The sequence below is a fragment of the Phoca vitulina genome, unplaced genomic scaffold, assembly GCF_004348235.1.
Source record: "Phoca vitulina isolate PV1807 unplaced genomic scaffold, GSC_HSeal_1.0 scaffold12, whole genome shotgun sequence".
NCBI classification, from domain to species: domain Eukaryota; kingdom Metazoa; phylum Chordata; class Mammalia; order Carnivora; family Phocidae; genus Phoca; species Phoca vitulina.
Window position 1 is genome coordinate 45616056 of NW_022589715.1, and position 20079 is coordinate 45636134.

Sequence of the window (20079 nt, forward strand, 5' to 3'; positions counted from 1 at the left end):
TTTTTTTTTTAAATTATTTTTATTTTTTTTTTTTTTTTTTTAAGATTTTTTTTATTTATTTGCGAGAGAGAGAATGAGAGACAGAGAGCATGAGAGGGGGGAGGGTCAGAGGGAGAAGCAGACTCCCCGCTGAGCAGGGAGCCCGATGTGGGACTCGATCCCAGGACTCCAGGATCATGACCTGAGCCGAAGGCAGTCGCTTAACCAACTGAGCCACCCAGGCGCCCCCATGATGGGTTTCTTAAATGCTAGTGACTTAAAATCCAGGTGAACCTTGATAATGGCTTAATGGTTAAGAAAGAACAGGAATATTGCCTATTGCAATGAAAACATGAGAGTTCAGAAATTACAGATGTATCCTTTTTTTTTTTTTTTTTTTTTTGAGAGAGAATGAGAGGTGGTAGGGGGGCAGAGGGAGAGAGAGATAATCTGAAGTAGGGGCTCGATCTCACAACCCTGAGATCATGACCTGAGCCAAAATCAGGAGGACGCCTGACTGAGGCACCCAGACGCCCCAATTTCTTTTTCTTTCTTTTTTTTTTTTTAGATGTATATCTTGATGTCTGTACTTTGTCCAACGCCTTAGTTATTCATTAAGGAAAGAAAGATACTTGTTTTATCTTTTATTTGAAAATAAAGATGGTAAATGTTTCTATTGCTGTGTTTTTAATGAAACAGATGTCCTTGGTAAATTTTTTTGTACTATTTCAAAGCTATTTTTGTAGTCAAATTTCTAAGAATAAATGTAATGGAATAGTTGTTGAGCACTAATCAGTCATTTCAAGATTTGTGCTGTCTGATTTTTTAAGGACACAGTACATGGACCATTTTAAGATAGCTAGTAATTATTACTTTTTATTGAAATTTGCATTTACTGCCCCTTCTGCTTCCCTCCGGAGCCATTTCCACCACAGAGAAAAGGAGAGGAGGGTATAGAAAATTTTGCCTAGTGATTTGCAGTACCTTCCAGATCAAGGCCAGTATTAGAAATAATTTTCAATTAGGACATTTCTCTCTCTGTCTCTACCTACTCATCATCCCCTTCTCCTTTCCTCTCTCTGAGCTCTTCTATTGCTGCTGGAAGTGATTTTATTTCCATAGAAACCATTTTTGGGGGCACCTGGGTGGCTCAGTCATTTAGCGTCTGCCTTCGGCTCAGGTCATGATCCCAGGGTCCTGGGATTGAGCCCCGCATCGGGCTCCCTGCTCAGCAGGAAGCCTGCTTCTCCCTCTCCCACTCGCCCTGCTTGTGTTCCCTCTCTTGCTGTGTCTCTCTCTGTCAAATAAATAAAATCTTAAAAAAAAAATTTTTTTTAAATATGTCATTGTATTTGATACTAAATAAGTAGCTAAATATTTTTAGAAGTATTGTTATACATGAATTTGAGTGTAATGGGTACTCAAAGAATATCCACTTTAAATATGACTGCCTGGGGGCAGCTGGGTGGCTCAGTCGTTAAGCGTCTGCCTTTGGCTCAGGTCATGATCCCAGAGTCTCGGGATCAAGCCCCGCCTCCCGCCTTGGGCTCTCTGCTCAGCGGGAAGCCTGCTTCTCCCTCTCCCACTCCCCCTGCTTGTGTTCCCTCTCTCACTGTCTCTCTGTCAAATAAATAAAATCTTAAATAAATAAGTAAGACTGCCTGTAGTAAAGGCCAGTGAAACATAGTTACCTCATAAAAGGAACATTATTCTTACCTATTCAATACTAATGTTTTTTAAAATCTCCCTCTGCATATTATGCTACGTGAAATAAGTCAGAGAAAGACAAATACCAAGTGATTTCACTTATATGTGGAATCTAAAAACAAAACAAAACAAACAACGAAAAAAAACAGACTCATAAATATCGAGACCATATAGGTGGTTTACAGGAGGGAGGTGAGTGGGCAGAAAGGCAAAAAAGGTGAAAGGGATTAAGAAGTGCAAACTTTCAGTCATAAGATAAATGTCACAGGATGAAAAGTATAGCATGGGGAATATAATCAGTAATTTTATCATAATGGGGTACCCTGGTGCTTCAGTCATTTGGGTGTCTGACTCTTGATTTTGGCTCAGGTCATGATCCTCATGGTCCTTGGGCTCTGTGCTCAGCGGGGGAGTCTGCTTGAGGATTCTCTCCTGTCTCTGCCCCCTCCCTGCTCGCACGTTCTCTCTCTCTCTCTCTCTCTCTTTCTCTCTCAAGTAAATCTTTTTAAAAAAATAATAACTTTGTATGGTGACAGAGACTTACCATAGTGAGCATTTTGTAATGTATATAATTGTCAAGTTACTATGTTGTATACCTGAGGCTAATATGTCAACTATACTTCAATTAAAATTTTTCTTGAAAAATGAAAAAAAAAATCCCTCTCAAAAATGTAACCCAACAATAAAAAGGTTTCTGTATTAATAGTTTTATGGTAGGGTATTTTTACTGATTAAAAAATTGAATCTTAGGAGCACCTGGGTGGCTCAGTAGGTTGAGGACCCTGGGATCAAGCCCTGTGTCGGGCTCCCAGCTCAGTGGGGAGCCTGTTTCTCCTTCTGCCATTCCCCCTGCTCATTCTCTCTCAAAAAAATAAATAAATAAATAAAATCTTTTTTTAAAAATTGAATTTTATTTGAATTTCATCTGATAAATAATGTGTTTTTTAAAAAATAAAGGTAATGTATTTGTATTTACCATCTTTATTTTCAAATAAAAGATTTTAAAATACCTTCTCCACAGCACCTGGAAAAGTAGCAGACAAAGTTATAATTGAAAACACTAGAGATTCAACCTTCGTCTTTATGGAAGGTTCTGAGGATGCTTATGTTGGATATATGACAATAAGGGTAAGGAATTTTAAGATTTAGAATATGTATGTTCAGATCATTTAAGGCAGTGGTTCAGACAAAATTTCAAACAAAATATCTACTTTTCAGTTTAACCCTGATGACAAATCTGCTCAACACCATAATGCACACCACTGCTTAGAGATTACGGTAAACTGTAGCCCTATTATTGATCACTGTATCATCCGAAGTACATGTACAGGTTAGTGTTTCCCTTATGTTTTATTATAAAATGAGTCATTGTGTTGTTGCACAATAGGTTTTTAAATAAATATTTTTTCTTCCAGTTGGCTCTGCAGTATGTGTTAGTGGTCAAGGAGCGTGTCCCACTATCAAGCACTGTAACATCAGCGACTGTGAAAATGTTGGACTTTATATAACAGATCATGCACAGGTATTTTTAACTTTTATGGGTTTTTTCTTTCTAAAAATTTTTTTTAAGTTCTGCTAATACCTACTTCTGATTAATTGTTGTAGGGAATATATGAGGATAATGAAATTTCCAATAATGCTTTAGCTGGGATTTGGGTTAAAAATCATGGAAACCCAATTATTAGACGGAATCATATCCATCATGGACGTGATGTTGGTGTGTTCACATTTGATCATGGCATGGTAAGAACATTTATTCTTAATAGAAAAACTGACTTCGTATCAGTTAAATTTCTTTTCTTTTTTTTTTTTTTAAAGATATTTATTTTTAATCTCTGAATACCCACTGTGGGGCTCGAACTCACAATCTGGAGATCAAGAGTCACATGTTCCACCAACTGAGCCAGTCAGGTGCTCCATAGCTATTAAATTTCAAATAGGTTTCTGCATTTTCTCTTCACCAAACTAGGTGAATTGAAGAGTATAGGTTTAAAAGAAATTTCAGCGTCATATTTTAAAATTAATATGCAATATTCTATAAGTTCATGAATCTAATATTATATGCATATAGAGAAGATGGAGTCCTTAGGGAATTGATGTAATCTTTGATGGGAGTAAGATCTAATCCAGTAGTTCTCAAATGTCAGTGTGCAGAAAAGTCACCCAGATAGGGGTGCCTGGGTGGCTCAGTCAGTTAAGTGTCTGCCTTCATCTCAGGTCATGAGCTCGGGGTCCTGGGATCGAGCCCCACGTCAGGCTCTCTGCTCAGCAGGGAGCCTGCTTCTCCCTCTCCCTATGCCTCCCGCTCCCCTGCTTGTGCTCTTTCTCTTTCTCTGTCAAATAAATAAATCTTTAGGGGGGGAAAAAAAAGTCACCCAGATAGAATAAATATAATATAATGTAATATAATATAATGGGGACCAGGGTATGCATCTTTAATAAGCACCATTAAGTGAGTTGAATGCAGGTTGTTTGTAGGCTACACTTTGAGAATTAATGGTGTCATTATTAGTTTGACTTCCATTTTATTCCTCTTAAAATTTTTTTAATTGGCAGAATTTTAGTAAGAGATATAATGGTAATAAAATCAGTTCTAAAACTTACACAGCAGTTAATTAGGCATCTTTATGGATGATACTGTATTTTAAGTACTATTGTGTCATTTTACACAGTTTCTAGAGACACAACTTTTTGAGCTCTTTTAGGCCACTATTTCAAAATAATGCTCTTTGGTGTCTATTCAGGTATTCTTTTCATTTAATGTCTGATTTTCATTGAGGCAATTTTCAAGTCCTATTACAACATTGGCAACATTTTTGTTAAAGAGTCAGAGATGGGAGAGGAGATGATGGCATGGTGGCCAAACGGTATTGTGGTGAAGTTTTATTGCTGTTGTATGAATCAGGCAACAGAGGATTGTTGGATTCACATATACACATTGTCAATTAGTGAAGAAAAGGATATTCCCATTAAGGATTAATAAAGAGATTTGTAAGGTATTACAGATTTGTAAGGAAAGGATGAAAATTAAAACCTAACATCTTGGGCCTATCATCTGTTTTAGTATTGTGACACAATCCTTTAAAATCCCTTGGTAGAATGTTCTTCCATTTTAGTTATTCTTTTGGCTTGGCTTGTCGTCTTTGTGTTGACAGCCCATGATTGGTAGGATAACATCACTGAAGATAATCTTTTTAAAATTTTACTTTGTTTTCTGTAGAACTTCAAAGAACATCAGAATAAACATTTAAAACTAGTTTCTGTACTGTCCACTCTCTTTAAATATACACATACTTATTCTCTGAATTTTTGTTCCTTTTTCTCTCCTGTTGACATACTTTAAATTTCTATATTCATAAGAATGAATCATAAAAGATTTTCTACTCTTTTTTATTTTTAAAGAATTGTTTATGTAAAAATACTGCATGTGCAAGTATAAAGGACACCTCTAGGATTTCAGGGTATGACTCTAGCATTTGTCATTGTTAGCTTCATGTTTAAACTTTGAAGTATGAACTTTCCCTGTGAAAAATGAGGAAATAAGCACTTTATATTTCAACCCATCTCCATCCCATCGTTTATATTCTTTTCTTATGTAAACGTTTATAACTTTTACATTCCTATAGTTATTGGTCAGTATTTATTCTATATTTGTTTACTTTTAGTCCTTTTATAACAGTTTCTCTGTTTCTGAATTTTTTTAAATTTTGATTCCTTCCTTGTATGGCTGAATTTTCTCATCTAGCCATTCATTATTTGCTTATTTTTAAAAGAATGGTTTACAGGTACTGTAGCTTGAATTCTTGCCACTTGAGAATGCCTATCCATTACTTTTTAACTTGGCTAAGTATACACAATTTTGATTATACTTTTTTCCCTCCGAATTTTGTAGTCATTTTTATATTTCTAGCATTAAATGTGGCTGACAAGTCTGAGATCATTTTGGTTTTTGTCTGAGATTATTCTGGGGTTTTTTTCTTGTGATGATTTGCTTTTCTACTTCAGTATCCATAATGTAGGTTTTTGTCGTTGTTGACGTGTTGTTGTTTTGCTGGTTTTCTCTTCCATGTGTTCTTTAGAAGCTTGGCTGTGTACTACTTTGTTCTTTAAGTTTTATGTGATTTCCTCAAATCTTTGCCCCTTACTGTGTCTCCATAGGTTTTTTTTTTCCCCCAGTATGGTTTTTATCTCTAATTTTTAATGTATTTTGTTTTATGGAATTTTTCTAACCTACGTAAAAAAGAGAATAGTATAATGAATGAATGCCCATTTATTCATTCTCCATCTTCAGCAGCTATCAGTTCATGGCCAGTTTTGTTTCATCTATACTTACTCTTTACTCTCTTCTCTACTCTCTAGATTATTTTGAAGCAAATCCTGGACATCATCACCTCATCCGTAAATATTTCAGTATGCATCTTTAAAAGATGGGGTTCTTTCTTTTTTCTTTCTTTCACATAACCAGTGCCAGTCTCATTCCTAAAAATAATTTTTCTATCAGTGTTCACAGGTTCCCAATTATCTTGGTTTAATATTAAGTCCATTGCAGAGTGTTATTTTTGTAAAATACAGTAAGAATGCCATAGCAATGCCAAATTGCTATAAAATTTTGGAGACATTCTAAATTTATAAATTTAACACATGACAGAATGATAGATGACAGATTATCTATCTTGAAATCTGGCTGTCCTTTCTCTCCTTTCATTTTCCTTTACTTTGGATAGTTTCCCTTAGATAGGAAGCATAAGTTTTAGATGACAAAAATTGCACATTAGTGTGTATTCTTGCTCACATTTACTTCTTGTGCCTGAGTTATTTTTATGAAAATAATACTATGGGAATATTTCTTTTCCGTGTTCCAGTCATGCCACTAGATCTGATCACCTTAGAAGATCCTTAGCTAGGCTTATGAGAACCTTCAGTTACTGGGGGAAAACTACCTTGCTAAAGGTCTAAGATAACATTTGTTAGGTTTCAGCACCCTACTCCTCCTTATCCAGATTTCACAATATTGGGCAAGTGTTTTATAGATAATAATTTGGGGTTGTGAAAGTTTATTTCAATGAAGATAGCATTTTTTTCCTCTATTTTTCATTCTTGAAAGAGTTTTAAGAGAAACTCTTAAAAGTGCTTCACCTTTTATTTTGATACCAGTGTTGAGTTTTTAACCTTATGGGCGCCTGGGTGGCTCAGTCGGTTAAGCATCTCCTTTGGCTCAGATCATGATCTCAGGGTCCTGGGATTGAGTCCATGTGGGGCTCCCTGCTGAGCAGGGAGCCTGTTTCTCCCACTCCCTCTGCCCCTCCTCCCTACTCATGTGCTTGCGTGCGTGCTCGCGCTCTCTCTCTCTCTCTCTCTCTCTCTCAAATAAATAAAATGTTAAAAAAAAAAAAAAGTCCCTGCTTTTGGAGTTTTGTCAATATATGTTGGAATTTTCATGGTTTGCATCTTACAAGGCAAAGTAGAATTCTGTCTAAATCCTGCTCACATTTCTGTATTATTATGACTTTACACTGAAGGCATCTCTTAAAACCGATGCATTCTATTAATTGCATTAACTGAACCCTTTAAGCCCATAACAAGAGATCACTTTCCTTGTAAAATTATAAAACTGTTCTATCTGAATGTGGTAAAAGGACAATTGTAGCAATGTAGAGGCTTCTGGTTTTAAAAGCATGAAGAGTGGGACACCTGGCTGGCTCAGTCGGTGGAGCATGTGTGTGACTCTTGATCTCAGGGTTATGAGTTTGAACCCCATGTTGGGAGTAGAGTTTACTTTTTTAAAAAAAGAGCATGAAGAAAAAAATGGTTTTTGTTGCTTTCTTTTTTTGAATGTTACCTTAAAAGATAGAGGTTACAAACTTTATATTTGATGGAATTAAGGAACATTTTTAACCTTTAAATTACAACATGGTAAATGACTAGGTGCCTATGACCAAGCCAGCCATTACAGATTAGAGCAGATTATAAAACCTTATGTTCAGGGGGCACCTGGGTGGCTCAGTCAGTTAGGCATCTGCCTTCGGCTCACGTCATGATCTCAGGGTCCTGGGATCGAGCCCCACATCGGGCTCCCTGCTCAAGTGGGGAGCCTGCTTCTCCCTCTCGTTCCCCGCTCATGCTCTCTTTCACTGTCTCTGTCTCTCAAATAAATATAAAATCTTAAAACAAAAAAAAAGACCTCATGAATGTTCAGGAAGATAAATTGGTAAACCTGATGTGAATATAAATATATTGAGGTGTTTAAACAACCGGTAATGAGTTTAGGATAGAATTACCACTAGAGGCCTAAGCAAAGGAGAATAACATAATTACCAACTTTAATAAAAAACTGTACAGCAAAGAATATGTAGTTATACTTTATGACTCAGCTCTGAATAGCATACTAATCTAACCAAAATTGTGGTTTCACTACATTGGAAGGATATAGTGTGAATGTGTGTGATGGGAGAAAGCGCTAAATGCTTATCTTCTGTAATAGGAAATTAGTAGACAGTACCTAAAACTGCAAACTCAAAATACAGCAATACAAGCCTTTACTTAAAAATACAGAGGTAGATAAAAAGAATCAGGTAAAAAAATTGAAGGAGGGGGTGCCTCTGGATAAGGGAAAATGAGGAGAGGAGGCTGCTGTTTGCCTTAGTAAACTTAGGAATCTAGTTGACTCTTAACTATTCAAAATGAAAACCTAAAGAAAATAGAAAGAGCATCCCTGCATTTGAATCATGTTTAGTGAATACATAGCAAAGTATACTTGCAGTATAGTCAAGACATGACAGTAGCCTGTTACTGAAATCTTTATGGAAACCCAATAAGCAGCATACCTTTCCTTGCCACATTCTGAACAAATTATGAAATAAAGCCATGAAGAAGCATGAGGAGGCTGAAATAATCATTTTATTACCCTTTAAAGGTTAAGTTGGAGAATACAGCTTCAAATAAGAACCAAATGGGTCTGATTCACTGCACCCCAAAATTAAATAAGCTTACTCACTACCCCACGAACAAATCACAAGATTTGTTCGTGGAGTAGTAGCAGAAGGCATGCTCTCTTAGGGGAGTTCACTTCCCTGAGATTAAGGGCAAAGCTGAATTGGTCATACCCAGTTTATTCATTCCCAAGTTTACCAACCAGATAAGTCATGCAACTCCCAGCAGAGAAAGTAGGAGCCTAATTGAGCTCCCTTCTGTATATATACCCAGCGTACATTCATTTTTATTTGGTATAAAATCAAAGAAGCTTTTTATATTTAAAGAAGCTATTTTTAGTGTAATCCCCCCAATTAAAAAAATATTTAATCCAAATATGAAGAAGTTACAGATAATTTGTACTTTATTTGTGGAAAATGAAACCTGAAACTACTTCTGAATATTATTCTCAGAGGTCTGTTTTCTTAAAAGTAAACTAAAGTATTCAGAATTATCCTGTTTTTAACCTCCACTAGATTTTGCAAAAAGTAATGAATTAGTTCCTGCTTGAGTGCTTTCTACATGTGAAGTCCTGTATAAATGCAACAGAAGTTAGTATAGTCATTTCTATACAGGAGCTTATGATCAGGGAGAAATGGATATGACAAATAAAGGAACAGTACAAAGCAGTACATAGAGGTACCTTAAGAAAATACTTAGTACTTAGAGGGAATTTTTAAAGAAAGGAGAGCATATTCAGTTTTTGAAGGGAGATATAGACCAGGAGTTGAAATGGCTTTTAGAAGTGCCATCTTAGGAATATCTTATTTTTTTTCTCTTAATATTTAGTCTTGATTGGAGGTGCCTGGGTGGCTCAGTTAAGTGTCTGCCTTTGGGTCAGGTCCTGATTCCAGAGTCCTGGGATTGAGCCCCGCATCAGGCTCCCTGCTCGGCCGGGAACCTGCTTCTCCCTCTCCCTCTGTCTGTTGCTCCCCCTGCTTGTGCCCCTCTTGCTCACTCACTCTGTCAAATAAATAAAATTTAAAAAAAAAAAATTTTTTTTTCAGTCTTGATTGAATCTTAAAATTTAGGATATCAGTGTTACAGTAACTTTATTCTCATTACAAAATAAGCCTGTCCATTACAGAAGATTTAAGAAAATCAGAGACGTATAAAGGATACAAAAGCCATCTATAATACTTCAGATAATCACACCCTCGTTTTTATTTTATTGTTCAAGTTACATTTTCTTGAAATAAAATTGAGATCATACTTAATGTATACTATCTCGAAGTATGTACTGTTCCTTTTATTTAACATGATAGCATGTAAAGCATGAATATAAGTTAGCCCGTTCCCTATTATTGGGCTAAGATGAACATTATTTTGTGTGTATTTTTCTGTAGTCTGTGATTATGTCCTTAGGTCACCTTTTTAGAATTTGTTTTCTTGGGACATTTTTAAATCTCCAGGGGTTTATTTTTTTTTAATACTCAATAAATCTTTGTTTAAAGGGTATGTATATTTATTGGGTAATAGTATTTATTTGCATTTATTGAATAAATCCCTATTTTTCTTTCCTGGCTTTGAGTATACTCAGACTGATTAGAGGAATTGTGGTTCTCTGTTTTACTAAAACATTTAAATTTCATTTATTCCTTGTTTATCATTTGAAATTTAGTGTGTATCTATGTTTTATTCTTACTCTTGAACATTTCTGATACTTAATTTGAGGCATACAGTAAAAAGGTCATTTTTTAAAATGTCATTTCTTTTTGGAAAGTAGCCTTACCTACAGTTTGATTTCTGTATTTTTCAGGGTTACTTTGAAAGTTGCAACATACACAGAAACAGAATAGCAGGCTTTGAAGTAAAAGCCTATGCTAACCCCACAGTGGTTCGATGTGAAATTCATCATGGGCAGACTGGAGGAATATATGTGCATGAAAAAGGAAGAGGACAATTCATAGAGAATAAAATCTATGCAAACAACTTTGCAGGTGTATGGATTACCTCAAATAGTGACCCAACAATAAGGTATTTATATGTAATTATGGATAGAAGTTACTTTTTAACTTTTTGTGTTATAAGAAAAGTCAAGTTTTAACTCTGTTTTTCCTAGATACCTGACTACTGCAGAATAGATTTTCCTAGTAAATGTCTGTGCATCTGAATGAGCATAGCTATTGCATTTATTTTTGGGTGTTCTGTTTGTTTTTTAACGATCTAAGTCATGCATATTATTATTTTATGAGCAGTTGCAAATGCTGTGATTTTTATTTTAAATTCATCAAACTGCATTATAAATGAGTACATAGGGCCATGTTCTTCTCTTGGAACCTGAATGACCTTGTCTTCTCTTTTTTTGTCTGAGAGTATGCAGATAGCATAACTCAGGAAAGTAATTATCTCAAAGATTCTTGGACAGAGAGAACAAAAATAACAAAAAGTCAAAACTTCAAGCCATCACTTTTCTTTAATAGTTCCTATCATTCCCTCTGACTACAGTAAGGAAACAAACAGATCCAGTCTGAAAGGTGTTGGCTAAGACTGTAGGACAGAACTATTATAATTTAATCAGTAATGATGAATTTTTTTTTAAGATTCTATTTATTTATTTGACAGAGAGAGAGACAGGGAGAGAGGGAACCCAAGCATGGGGAGTGGGAGAGGGAGAAGCAGGCTCCCCGCTGAGCAGGGAGCCCAATGCGGGGCTCGATCCCAGGACCCTGGGATCATGATTTGAGCCGAAGGCAGACGCTTAACGACTGAGCCACCCAGGCGCCCCTGATGAATTATTTTTTATTGCTAAGGTTTATTTTCCACTGGCTTTATGAAAGTAGATTATGGAATTTCCGTCTTGTTAATATGCAGCAAATGTGTCTAGATCAGCTAAGGAAAAAGTTCTAAATGTATTAGCTATTTTGAGGGGAATGTTTAAGAATGTTATTTTATCTCGAGGGGCGCCTGGGTGGCTCAGTCGTTAAGCATCTGCCTTCGGCTCAAGTCATGATCCCAGGGTCCTGGGATCGAGCCCTGTATCAGGCTCCTTGCTCAGCCGAAGGCCTGCTTCTCCCTCTCCCACTCGCCCTGCTTGTGTTCCCTCTCTTGCTGTGTCTCTCTCTGTCAAATAAATAAATAAAATATTTTTTAAAAAAAAGAACGTTATTTTATCTCAAATACTTAGGTGGCTCTTTTAAGCTTTAGGTCTTAGAAAGAAAACAAGAGAACTTAGAAATCATCTAGTCTGAGTCCCTCATTTTACAGATTAGGAAACTATGGCCCCTAGAAGATAAATAATTTTTTAAACAAATGAGCTCTTACTGAATAATGTTTATTTTTTTACTATTTCTCATAATTATAGGGGGAATTCTATATTTAATGGAAATCAAGGGGGAGTTTACATCTTTGGTGATGGACGAGGCCTTATTGAAGGAAATGACATTTATGGTAAGCATGTTTTGTTCTATGAAATTTTGGAGGTTGGCCTGTCTTCCGGACATTAGCAAAATGGACCATTTTGAAACCATCCAAGTAGGAGAACTGATCCAGTTTCTTTAAATTTTCAGTAAAGATTATTTGTGATATTTATTTACTTAACAATCATTATTCACTTAACATTTACTGAGTACCCACTGTGTACCAGGAACTATACTAGATACCAGTGATGAAAATATAAGTAAGATCTTAGTCTCAGGGAGTATCTACAATATCCTTAGATTTACTCTTTATTCACTTTGGTACTGACTATAAAGGGAGGGACGCCTGGGTGGCTCAGTCGGTTAAGTGTCTGCCTTTGGTTCAGGTCATGATCCTGGAGTCTTGGGATCAAGCCCCACAGTGAGCTCCCTGCTCGGTGGGGAAATCTTCTCCCTCTCCCTTTGCTCCTCCCCCTGCTTATGCTCTCTCTCACTCTCCTGCTCTCAAATAAATAAAATCTTTAAAAAAAAAAAAAAAAAAAAACTATAAAGGGAAAATACTTACTCCTCATTAAAACTTTTTGAGATGCTAGTTCAGTGGACCATTATTAGATGTGTGTTAGCTGGTATGTTCCAGGGCTTTCTCTTTTGCTACTATTTACCTGGATAATACTTACATAAAGCTTACTCAATTCCAGGTATTATTCTGAACATCTTACCTGAATTGAGTCATATAATATTTACATCAACCCTGTGAAGTAGACACTATTAAATATCCCCACTTATTGATCAGGAAACAGAGGTACAATGAGGTTAAATAACTTAAAAGTCACACAGGAAGATAGAATTCCTGGGATTCAAAACTTGGCAGCCTGGCTTCAGAGTCTCTATTCATAACTATTATGCCCATACTGCCTACAATTTTTCTTTTTATACTCCTAGTTCCCTTAGTTTTGGTTTTTTAATGCTCTTGGACCACAAATATCTTTCTGAATATGACATATTTCACAAAATCGTGCTTTCCTAAAATTCTAAAAATTTTAACTACTATGTAATATAAAACTCTTACTGTGTTCCATGAGGCTCCATATGTTGACATTGTAACTTTTATTTTTTAAATAGGCAATGCGTTAGCAGGAATTCAGATTAGGACAAACAGTTGTCCAATTGTTCGACATAACAAAATTCATGATGGCCAGCATGGTGGGATTTATGTGGTAAGTTAATATAGTTCTAGAATGTCATGCATCAAAACCAGGGGAGAAAGGGTGGAAGAGGACAGAATTACATCTGGCCTTAGTTAGGCCATATTCAGCTTACAGAGTATGAATTTATGACTGTCTTTAATATTTATACAATAAATAACACTCTTGTTCTTCCTGCCAGTATATGAATGACTTTTATAGTATGTGTAATGTTCTGTAAAATTCAATCAACTGACTGAATTTAGACATAGAGAATATACCTTTTTTTTATTAAAGTCTTTAATTATAATTGTCATTATGGGCTGAACTCAGAACAGCAACTCATTGGCTGACTTTTATTTTTACACTGGAGTTTTGCTGGTGTGACTATGCTAGGAGTCTGAAATTTTCCAAAAGTAGTAAGTAAATCCATAATATCACTGAAAGTACTAATAATACTAGACTTGAGGTTTTTTTAGTATTTTTTGAAAAGTCAGTTTTTCATTTGAATTTATATTGAGACATAATTGAGCATCTTACAAAATTTTAAAACCATGTATTGGTTCTATACCTTCTGTTACCATGGTATATCTGAAACTGTTACAACTGATTCAAGTGAGAAGATATAGGAAATTTCAGAAAGGTCCTTGTGTAATGCCAGGTGTTAACTCTAATTTTTATTTTCAGTTCTAGAAATGTCCATGTCTTAAGTCCTCTGCTCAAAATAAAAATAAGTATTTTAGTAACCTGAGACCTTATTTTGAATGATTTCACCAGTAATTTGAAATAACTATTAGCTTACTAAACTAAATGTTACATATCTTAGAATGAAATAAGAAGCTTAAAAGTACAAAACCACATAAAGACAGTATAAAAACTTGTGGAGCTTAAACTCAGAGGCTACACAAAAACAATGTTACTACCTCCTCATCCAGATTAAAAAATAAAAATTGAGATTTTTTTTTTATTATAACTGTCTTTAAAGGGGGGGAACACACTATAAACTACTTGTTTCTAAAAGATATATATTGTATCAATGTAACTTTTATTTAGCATGAGAAAGGACAAGGCGTAATAGAAGAGAATGAAGTTTATAGTAATACTCTGGCTGGGGTCTGGGTGACAACTGGCAGCACTCCAGTACTGAGAAGAAACAGGATACATAGTGGAAAGCAGGTAAAATTATTTTGGACTCTTACATGGGAAATACATTGTTTTATAAACTTTTGTTGTCATTTGAAAACAAATTTTTTTTTTAATTTTAGGTTGGTGTTTATTTTTATGACAATGGACATGGAGTGCTAGAGGACAATGATATCTATAATCATATGTATTCAGGGGTTCAGATAAGGTAAGCATTTTTCACATTTGGCTTTCTTTCGGGAGGGAGTTGGGTGGGAGTATGTGGGGTATGTAGGAGAACTTTCCTTGTTATTTAATGCTCAATTTTTATTCCTCCTTTTGTACATATATTCATGCTCTTACCACGTGCTTGGCTTAAATTGTCAGAATATTGCTTTTCTTGAACCAGCTGAGGAGAGCAGCCAGTGGCACGTGAGCTGCTGTAGGAGCACATTTCCACTGCTCTGCCATCCACAGTCAGTCCTAGTCGCCAGCGTGCTCCGTCACACTTGGGAAGTAGGAGGCTGTACGAACACTTGGGAGCTGTACCCGGCATATTGTAGGCACTCAGTAAATGGGAGCTTCTGTTTTTACACTATTTCTGTAAAAGAGTTAGATTTTTACACCCCTCTTTCCTGTATTTTAAGTTTTAGAAACTGTAATAGTACTTATAATTCCCTTCATTTTATATATGAGGTGAGTATACAATAATAGTAGTCACTTAATCTAACCTCCTCAGTTTAGTTTATATATTAGGAGACTCTATAATAATAATCTATAGCTAGTATTCTGTGGGAAATAGAATTAAGCAAAACTAAACTGTCTTTACTGACAAACTTCTCAGAGCATCTGGAAAGACTCCATTGTATACTTATTCTTACTGTGATTAATACGAATTTTTTCACTGTTACCTCATATAACATGGGATATGGGAGTAGAAGCAGTTAAGATGGCATTAATTTCTATTGTACCCGTAGGACTGGAAGCAACCCCAAAATTAGACGCAACAAAATCTGGGGAGGACAGAATGGTGGAATTCTTGTTTATAATTCTGGTATGTTTAATCTTTCATCTTTTTCTTATTGCTAATTGCCTTTAGAAATATACTTTCCAAGTAACATAACCTAAATCTTTATACTTGTAGGTCTAGGCTGTATAGAAGACAATGAAATATTTGACAATGCCATGGCTGGAGTCTGGATTAAGACAGATAGTAATCCTACACTAAGAAGAAATAAAATCCATGATGGAAGAGATGGTGGCATCTGTATATTTAATGGGGGTCGAGGTATTGTTGTTAATTTTGCATTAGTAAAAAATTCAATTTTTCACTATTCTTCCTCCATATCTTTAATGATCAGTGACATTGCCAATTAATATAAGCTTTATATGAGTGAATCTCAGTCTTTTTCCTTATCAGGTCTTGAGATGGTTTAGATTAGTGCCTAGAGGTAAAGGAGACAAATGTTTACACAATTTTTCTTTTTGTAGCCATCCTGAATGTGCTAGTTGTTAGGCATTTTTAAGGTAGAATCTGTTTACATTTTCTCTCTGGACTTTCTATTATTTAGAATAGTGATACGATTATATTTTAGTATATGTGCTGCCAAAGCGAGCACGTGATACGATTATAATAAACACCAGGGTCCAGTTACAGAACTAGGTTAGAAATTAATTGGCCTGTAAATATATGAAAATGTCTGTAGTAAATAAGTATTGTTGTTGTACCTGTTTACAGCTGTGTTGGAGAGTGGAATTAATGAAGCCAAGGTGCCTGGTTTTGTATACATAAAGGTCAGCTCATTTTGCATTGAGGCAAAAGTTCCACAGTCCATGCCCCTTGCAAATGCATGTTGTTCCAAAAGAGAGACTAGCGGGGAATGTCAAATGCAAATTTATCACCATTCCTGAAATGTCAGTAACCCAGCACTATACATATCTTATATGGAAGGAATAGCTAGTTATTACTACAACATAATCAACAAAATTTACTACTACAGCCAAGCAGTGAGGATTCCATTAATGACATACAAAGAGCGCATAATCTAGTAATTCAATAAGGTGACATATCTGATAGTCTTTACAAGATAAAATGAGGACACACAATACAGTGGATGGTTTTATTTGTAAGGTGTTGAGAAAAGGTTCATGGACTAAAATCACTCTTGAGCTGTGTCTTGAAAAACGAGTATTCACTGGTAAATGTTGGGTGGGGAGACCATTCCTGGTGTAGAAAGCATAATTCACACTCTCATTTGTTTTGTACATATTTATTAATTGAACACTTCTGTACCAACAATTGATACAGATGCTAAAGATAAATGGTGAATAAAACAGTACTACATCCAGAAAGTTCATAGTCTAATGGCACATTGTAAACAAAAGTGTAAAGGAAACAAAGTGGTACTATTTAGTAAGGCGCAAAGAGGTACTGAAAGTTGAGGCTAGAGAAGGGGCACAGTGCCCAGATTCTAAGAGACTTTGTATATGGAATTCAGACTGGATCTTAGCAAAAGCAAAGATTAGAGGTAGGGACTTGGAGTAGTCTTTTCCAGGGGAAAAGCAATTTAGACGTCAAAACTGAAATGCCACAGGCAGGTCGAAATTCTACAGAAATAAAAAACGTTTCATGTCTTCAGAGAGCACAGAAATGCTAGTACACAACTAATGATAATTCACTATACATAAGTAGGTTTTATAGTAGTAGTATTAGCTAATTCTTTAGTGCAGTGTATGTTTACATGTATTAATTCAGTCCTCATTATAACCTTTATATGTAGGTGCCATTATGCCCAGTTTAGATAAGGAAATGAGACAGAGAGTAGTGAGCAATTTGCCTACTCAGAACTAGGAGGTGGTGGAATCCATATTTGAAGACCTTAAGTCTGATTCCTCAGCTCATTTTTTTTTTTTTTTAAAGATTTTATTTATTTATTTGACAGAGACCGCGAGAGCAGGAACACAAGCAGGGGGGAGTGGGAGAGGGAGAAGCAGGCTTCCCGCCGAGCAGGGAGCCCAATGCGGGACTCGATCCCAGGACCCGGGATCATGACCTGAGCCGAAGGCAGACACTTAACGACTGAGCCACCCAGGCACCTCCTCAGCTCATTTTTTTTAATCATGTTACACTCTGAGAAGAGAGAATAATAAATTTGATGGAGGGAAACTGAAATCTTCCAGAGGAGGTGACATTAGGAAGAAAGGGCAGGACATTCCAGGATGAGGAAATAATACAAACCAAAGGCATTAGAGATAAAAATGTATAGCATATTCAGAGCATTCAGTAAGACAATGGAATAGGTTAGGGGAATATCTTCAGAGAAGGCACATGATAGAGTTGTAGGAAACTGGGAAAAATAGCAGAAGAGAGACTGCAGTAAACGAAATTATCAAGTAATGATTATAATAATGACCAGAAATAATCAGGGCTTGAATGAAAGCATTGAGGCTGCAATAGTTCTAACAATACTTCAAAGGAACTAATTTTAAATCAGTGTTTTTTAGTGAGAAATAGGTGCCAGGCACTGGGAATGCATGGTTCGTGGTACCATGGAATTTCCAGTTATTGGTTAGAATGGTTACCTGCCATTTTAAGCAGTTTTTGGTTAAGTCCTACCTTAAACTCCTCTGAATTACTAATAAACTTCTCAGCTGAAAAATTAGTCCTTTGAGTTTTATACAATTCATAAGAAACTTAAATATCACCAAAAAGGCTAGTGAAATTTGTTTGTGCGTTAGCCTTAATCTGAGGAAATATTTTATTATAGGTCTCCTTGAAGAAAATGATATTTTCAGGAATGCTCAAGCAGGTGTTCTCATCAGCACTAATAGTCATCCAGTCTTAAGGAAAAACAGAATATTTGATGGATTTGCTGCAGGTTTGTATTTTCTTTTTTACCTGTAGCTTGTTTTCTATAAAGTGTTTGATCTTTAGTATATTAATTCTTTCGCTTAATAACTGAAGGTGTGCAGAGTGTGTTGCAAAAGTGGCTGAATGCCTGTCAGTTAACAATAGGCTTTATAAGAGCGCCTAATCCAACGTTCGGGATTCTGCTAAGCCAGACTTTTAAGACCTCTCTCTTGCTCTTCAGTAGTAATTGTGAAACCTTAATTGGGATAGAATGCAGGCTTGTACTACCATTTGGAGTACAAATAAATTCAAGCCCTCTGGCCTCTCAAAAACTTTTTTTCCCCCCCAAGATCTTGGTAAGTGAAATCCAAGTATTGTGCATATATTTCAACTTTTTGCCAGAGAAGATGACACTTTTTTTTTTCTTCATATGTACAACTAGTGGCTACCTAAACGTACTTACGGGCAGGCATTATCCTCTTCTGCTTGCCAGGAAAATTAGTAGTAAGCTGTGAACCATCTGTGGTAGCATTCCTTCCTTTAGCAAGGATAGTGGACTATATTAGCAGTGGAAAATAAATGATGTTCTCAGTGACTCAAACATTTGCATCTTATTCTTTAGATGTTAAACTGTATAATGTGATCATGTATCTACTGTTTGTAAATTTTACTTCAGGTATTGAAATTACAAATCATGCAACTGCAACACTAGAAGGCAATCAGATTTTTAACAACCGGTTTGGAGGCTTATTTTTAGCATCTGGTGTTAATGTGACAATGAAAGGTATGTTGGAGTCTGCTCTGCCTATAAATACACAAAATACGCCATGAAAAGATAATGGTATCGAAGTCATTGCTGTCACTCTACCAAGTTAACTACAACTCAAGGAACTATTTTGAAAGCTTTGACTTGTTCTAAACGGAGTATCTTACAAAAGGAAAATCCATTTCTATTTTAAGCTGATTTTTTTATTTAATTGGTTAGCCTCCTTTAAAGGTCTTAAAAAGTGACTCTTCTATTAGAATAATCCTATAATCTATATTTTTATCTTTTGTCCTCTAGAATTTTACTTATTTTTTTCTTTTATTACAGATAACAAAATAATGAACAATCAAGACGCCATAGAAAAGGCTGTTAGTAGAGGCCAATGTTTATATAAAATATCAAGTTACACCAGCTATCCCATGCATGATTTCTACAGGTATATTTCTAAATTACTTGTGAGTCTTGAAAAGGGGGAGATAGTGATTTTCTTTTCTAAACTGGCAAGATGCAACATTTCTAGATTTTTCTCTTACATGTAAGCTAAAGGTAGAGAAAATTGGGTATTTGGAAATTTACCAATGGAAGATAATATAATATAATTGAGAATGTTGTATTTGTCCACATTAAGTTCTGTGATCAGTCTACTTGAGGATTTTGTTTGGGACCATAAATATGGAAAAGTATACCGCAGCAACTCTTGCTATCACCACAATGCTTTTGCCTAGGAGTTTCAAAGTAAAGCTGTAATTAAGTGTCCCACATGCCCCAGTCACTGAGATGTTTTTGACTCCCTTCCCACCCTGCTCCCAGGTTAAATTTTTCTTAAATGAAAGTTTCAGCTGCCTTCTACAGTTTGCAAATCATTTGTTTTTCTCAGAAGACACAGAAGATTCACTTATTAAAGTCCTTTTGAAGAAATTAACCTGGGCTGGAGCCACAAAAATTTTGGTTTTGGTCCTCTTTTAAGCCATAGGTCATAGGGTAAAATGAAAATTTTGAAGAAGTAACATTTCAAGAAAAATAACGTAAGCTTTTGCTTTTTAGATGTCACACTTGTAACACCACAGATCGAAATGCCATATGTGTGAACTGCATTAAGAAGTGCCATCAGGGACATGATGTAGAATTTATTAGACATGATAG

At 35.7% G+C, this 20079-nt stretch overlaps 1 protein-coding gene across 2 annotated transcripts in view; it reads left to right on the forward strand.

The window, feature by feature from the left end:
• Window positions 1-20079, forward strand: part of FBXO11 (F-box protein 11) — an 86510-nt gene that overhangs the window by 65013 nt on the left and 1418 nt on the right. For both annotated transcript variants that reach the window (XM_032411023.1, XM_032411024.1), the window contains exons 8-22: window positions 2708-2814; window positions 2905-3016; window positions 3102-3208; window positions 3292-3429; window positions 10415-10632; window positions 11960-12045; window positions 13137-13231; window positions 14252-14374; window positions 14464-14549; window positions 15298-15374; window positions 15465-15608; window positions 18088-18198; window positions 18847-18954; window positions 19264-19372; window positions 19981-20079. In XM_032411023.1, coding sequence (XP_032266914.1) covers window positions 2708-2814; window positions 2905-3016; window positions 3102-3208; window positions 3292-3429; window positions 10415-10632; window positions 11960-12045; window positions 13137-13231; window positions 14252-14374; window positions 14464-14549; window positions 15298-15374; window positions 15465-15608; window positions 18088-18198; window positions 18847-18954; window positions 19264-19372; window positions 19981-20079 — 1720 coding nt within the window. The remainder of the gene's footprint in view (window positions 1-2707; window positions 2815-2904; window positions 3017-3101; window positions 3209-3291; window positions 3430-10414; window positions 10633-11959; window positions 12046-13136; window positions 13232-14251; window positions 14375-14463; window positions 14550-15297; window positions 15375-15464; window positions 15609-18087; window positions 18199-18846; window positions 18955-19263; window positions 19373-19980) is intronic.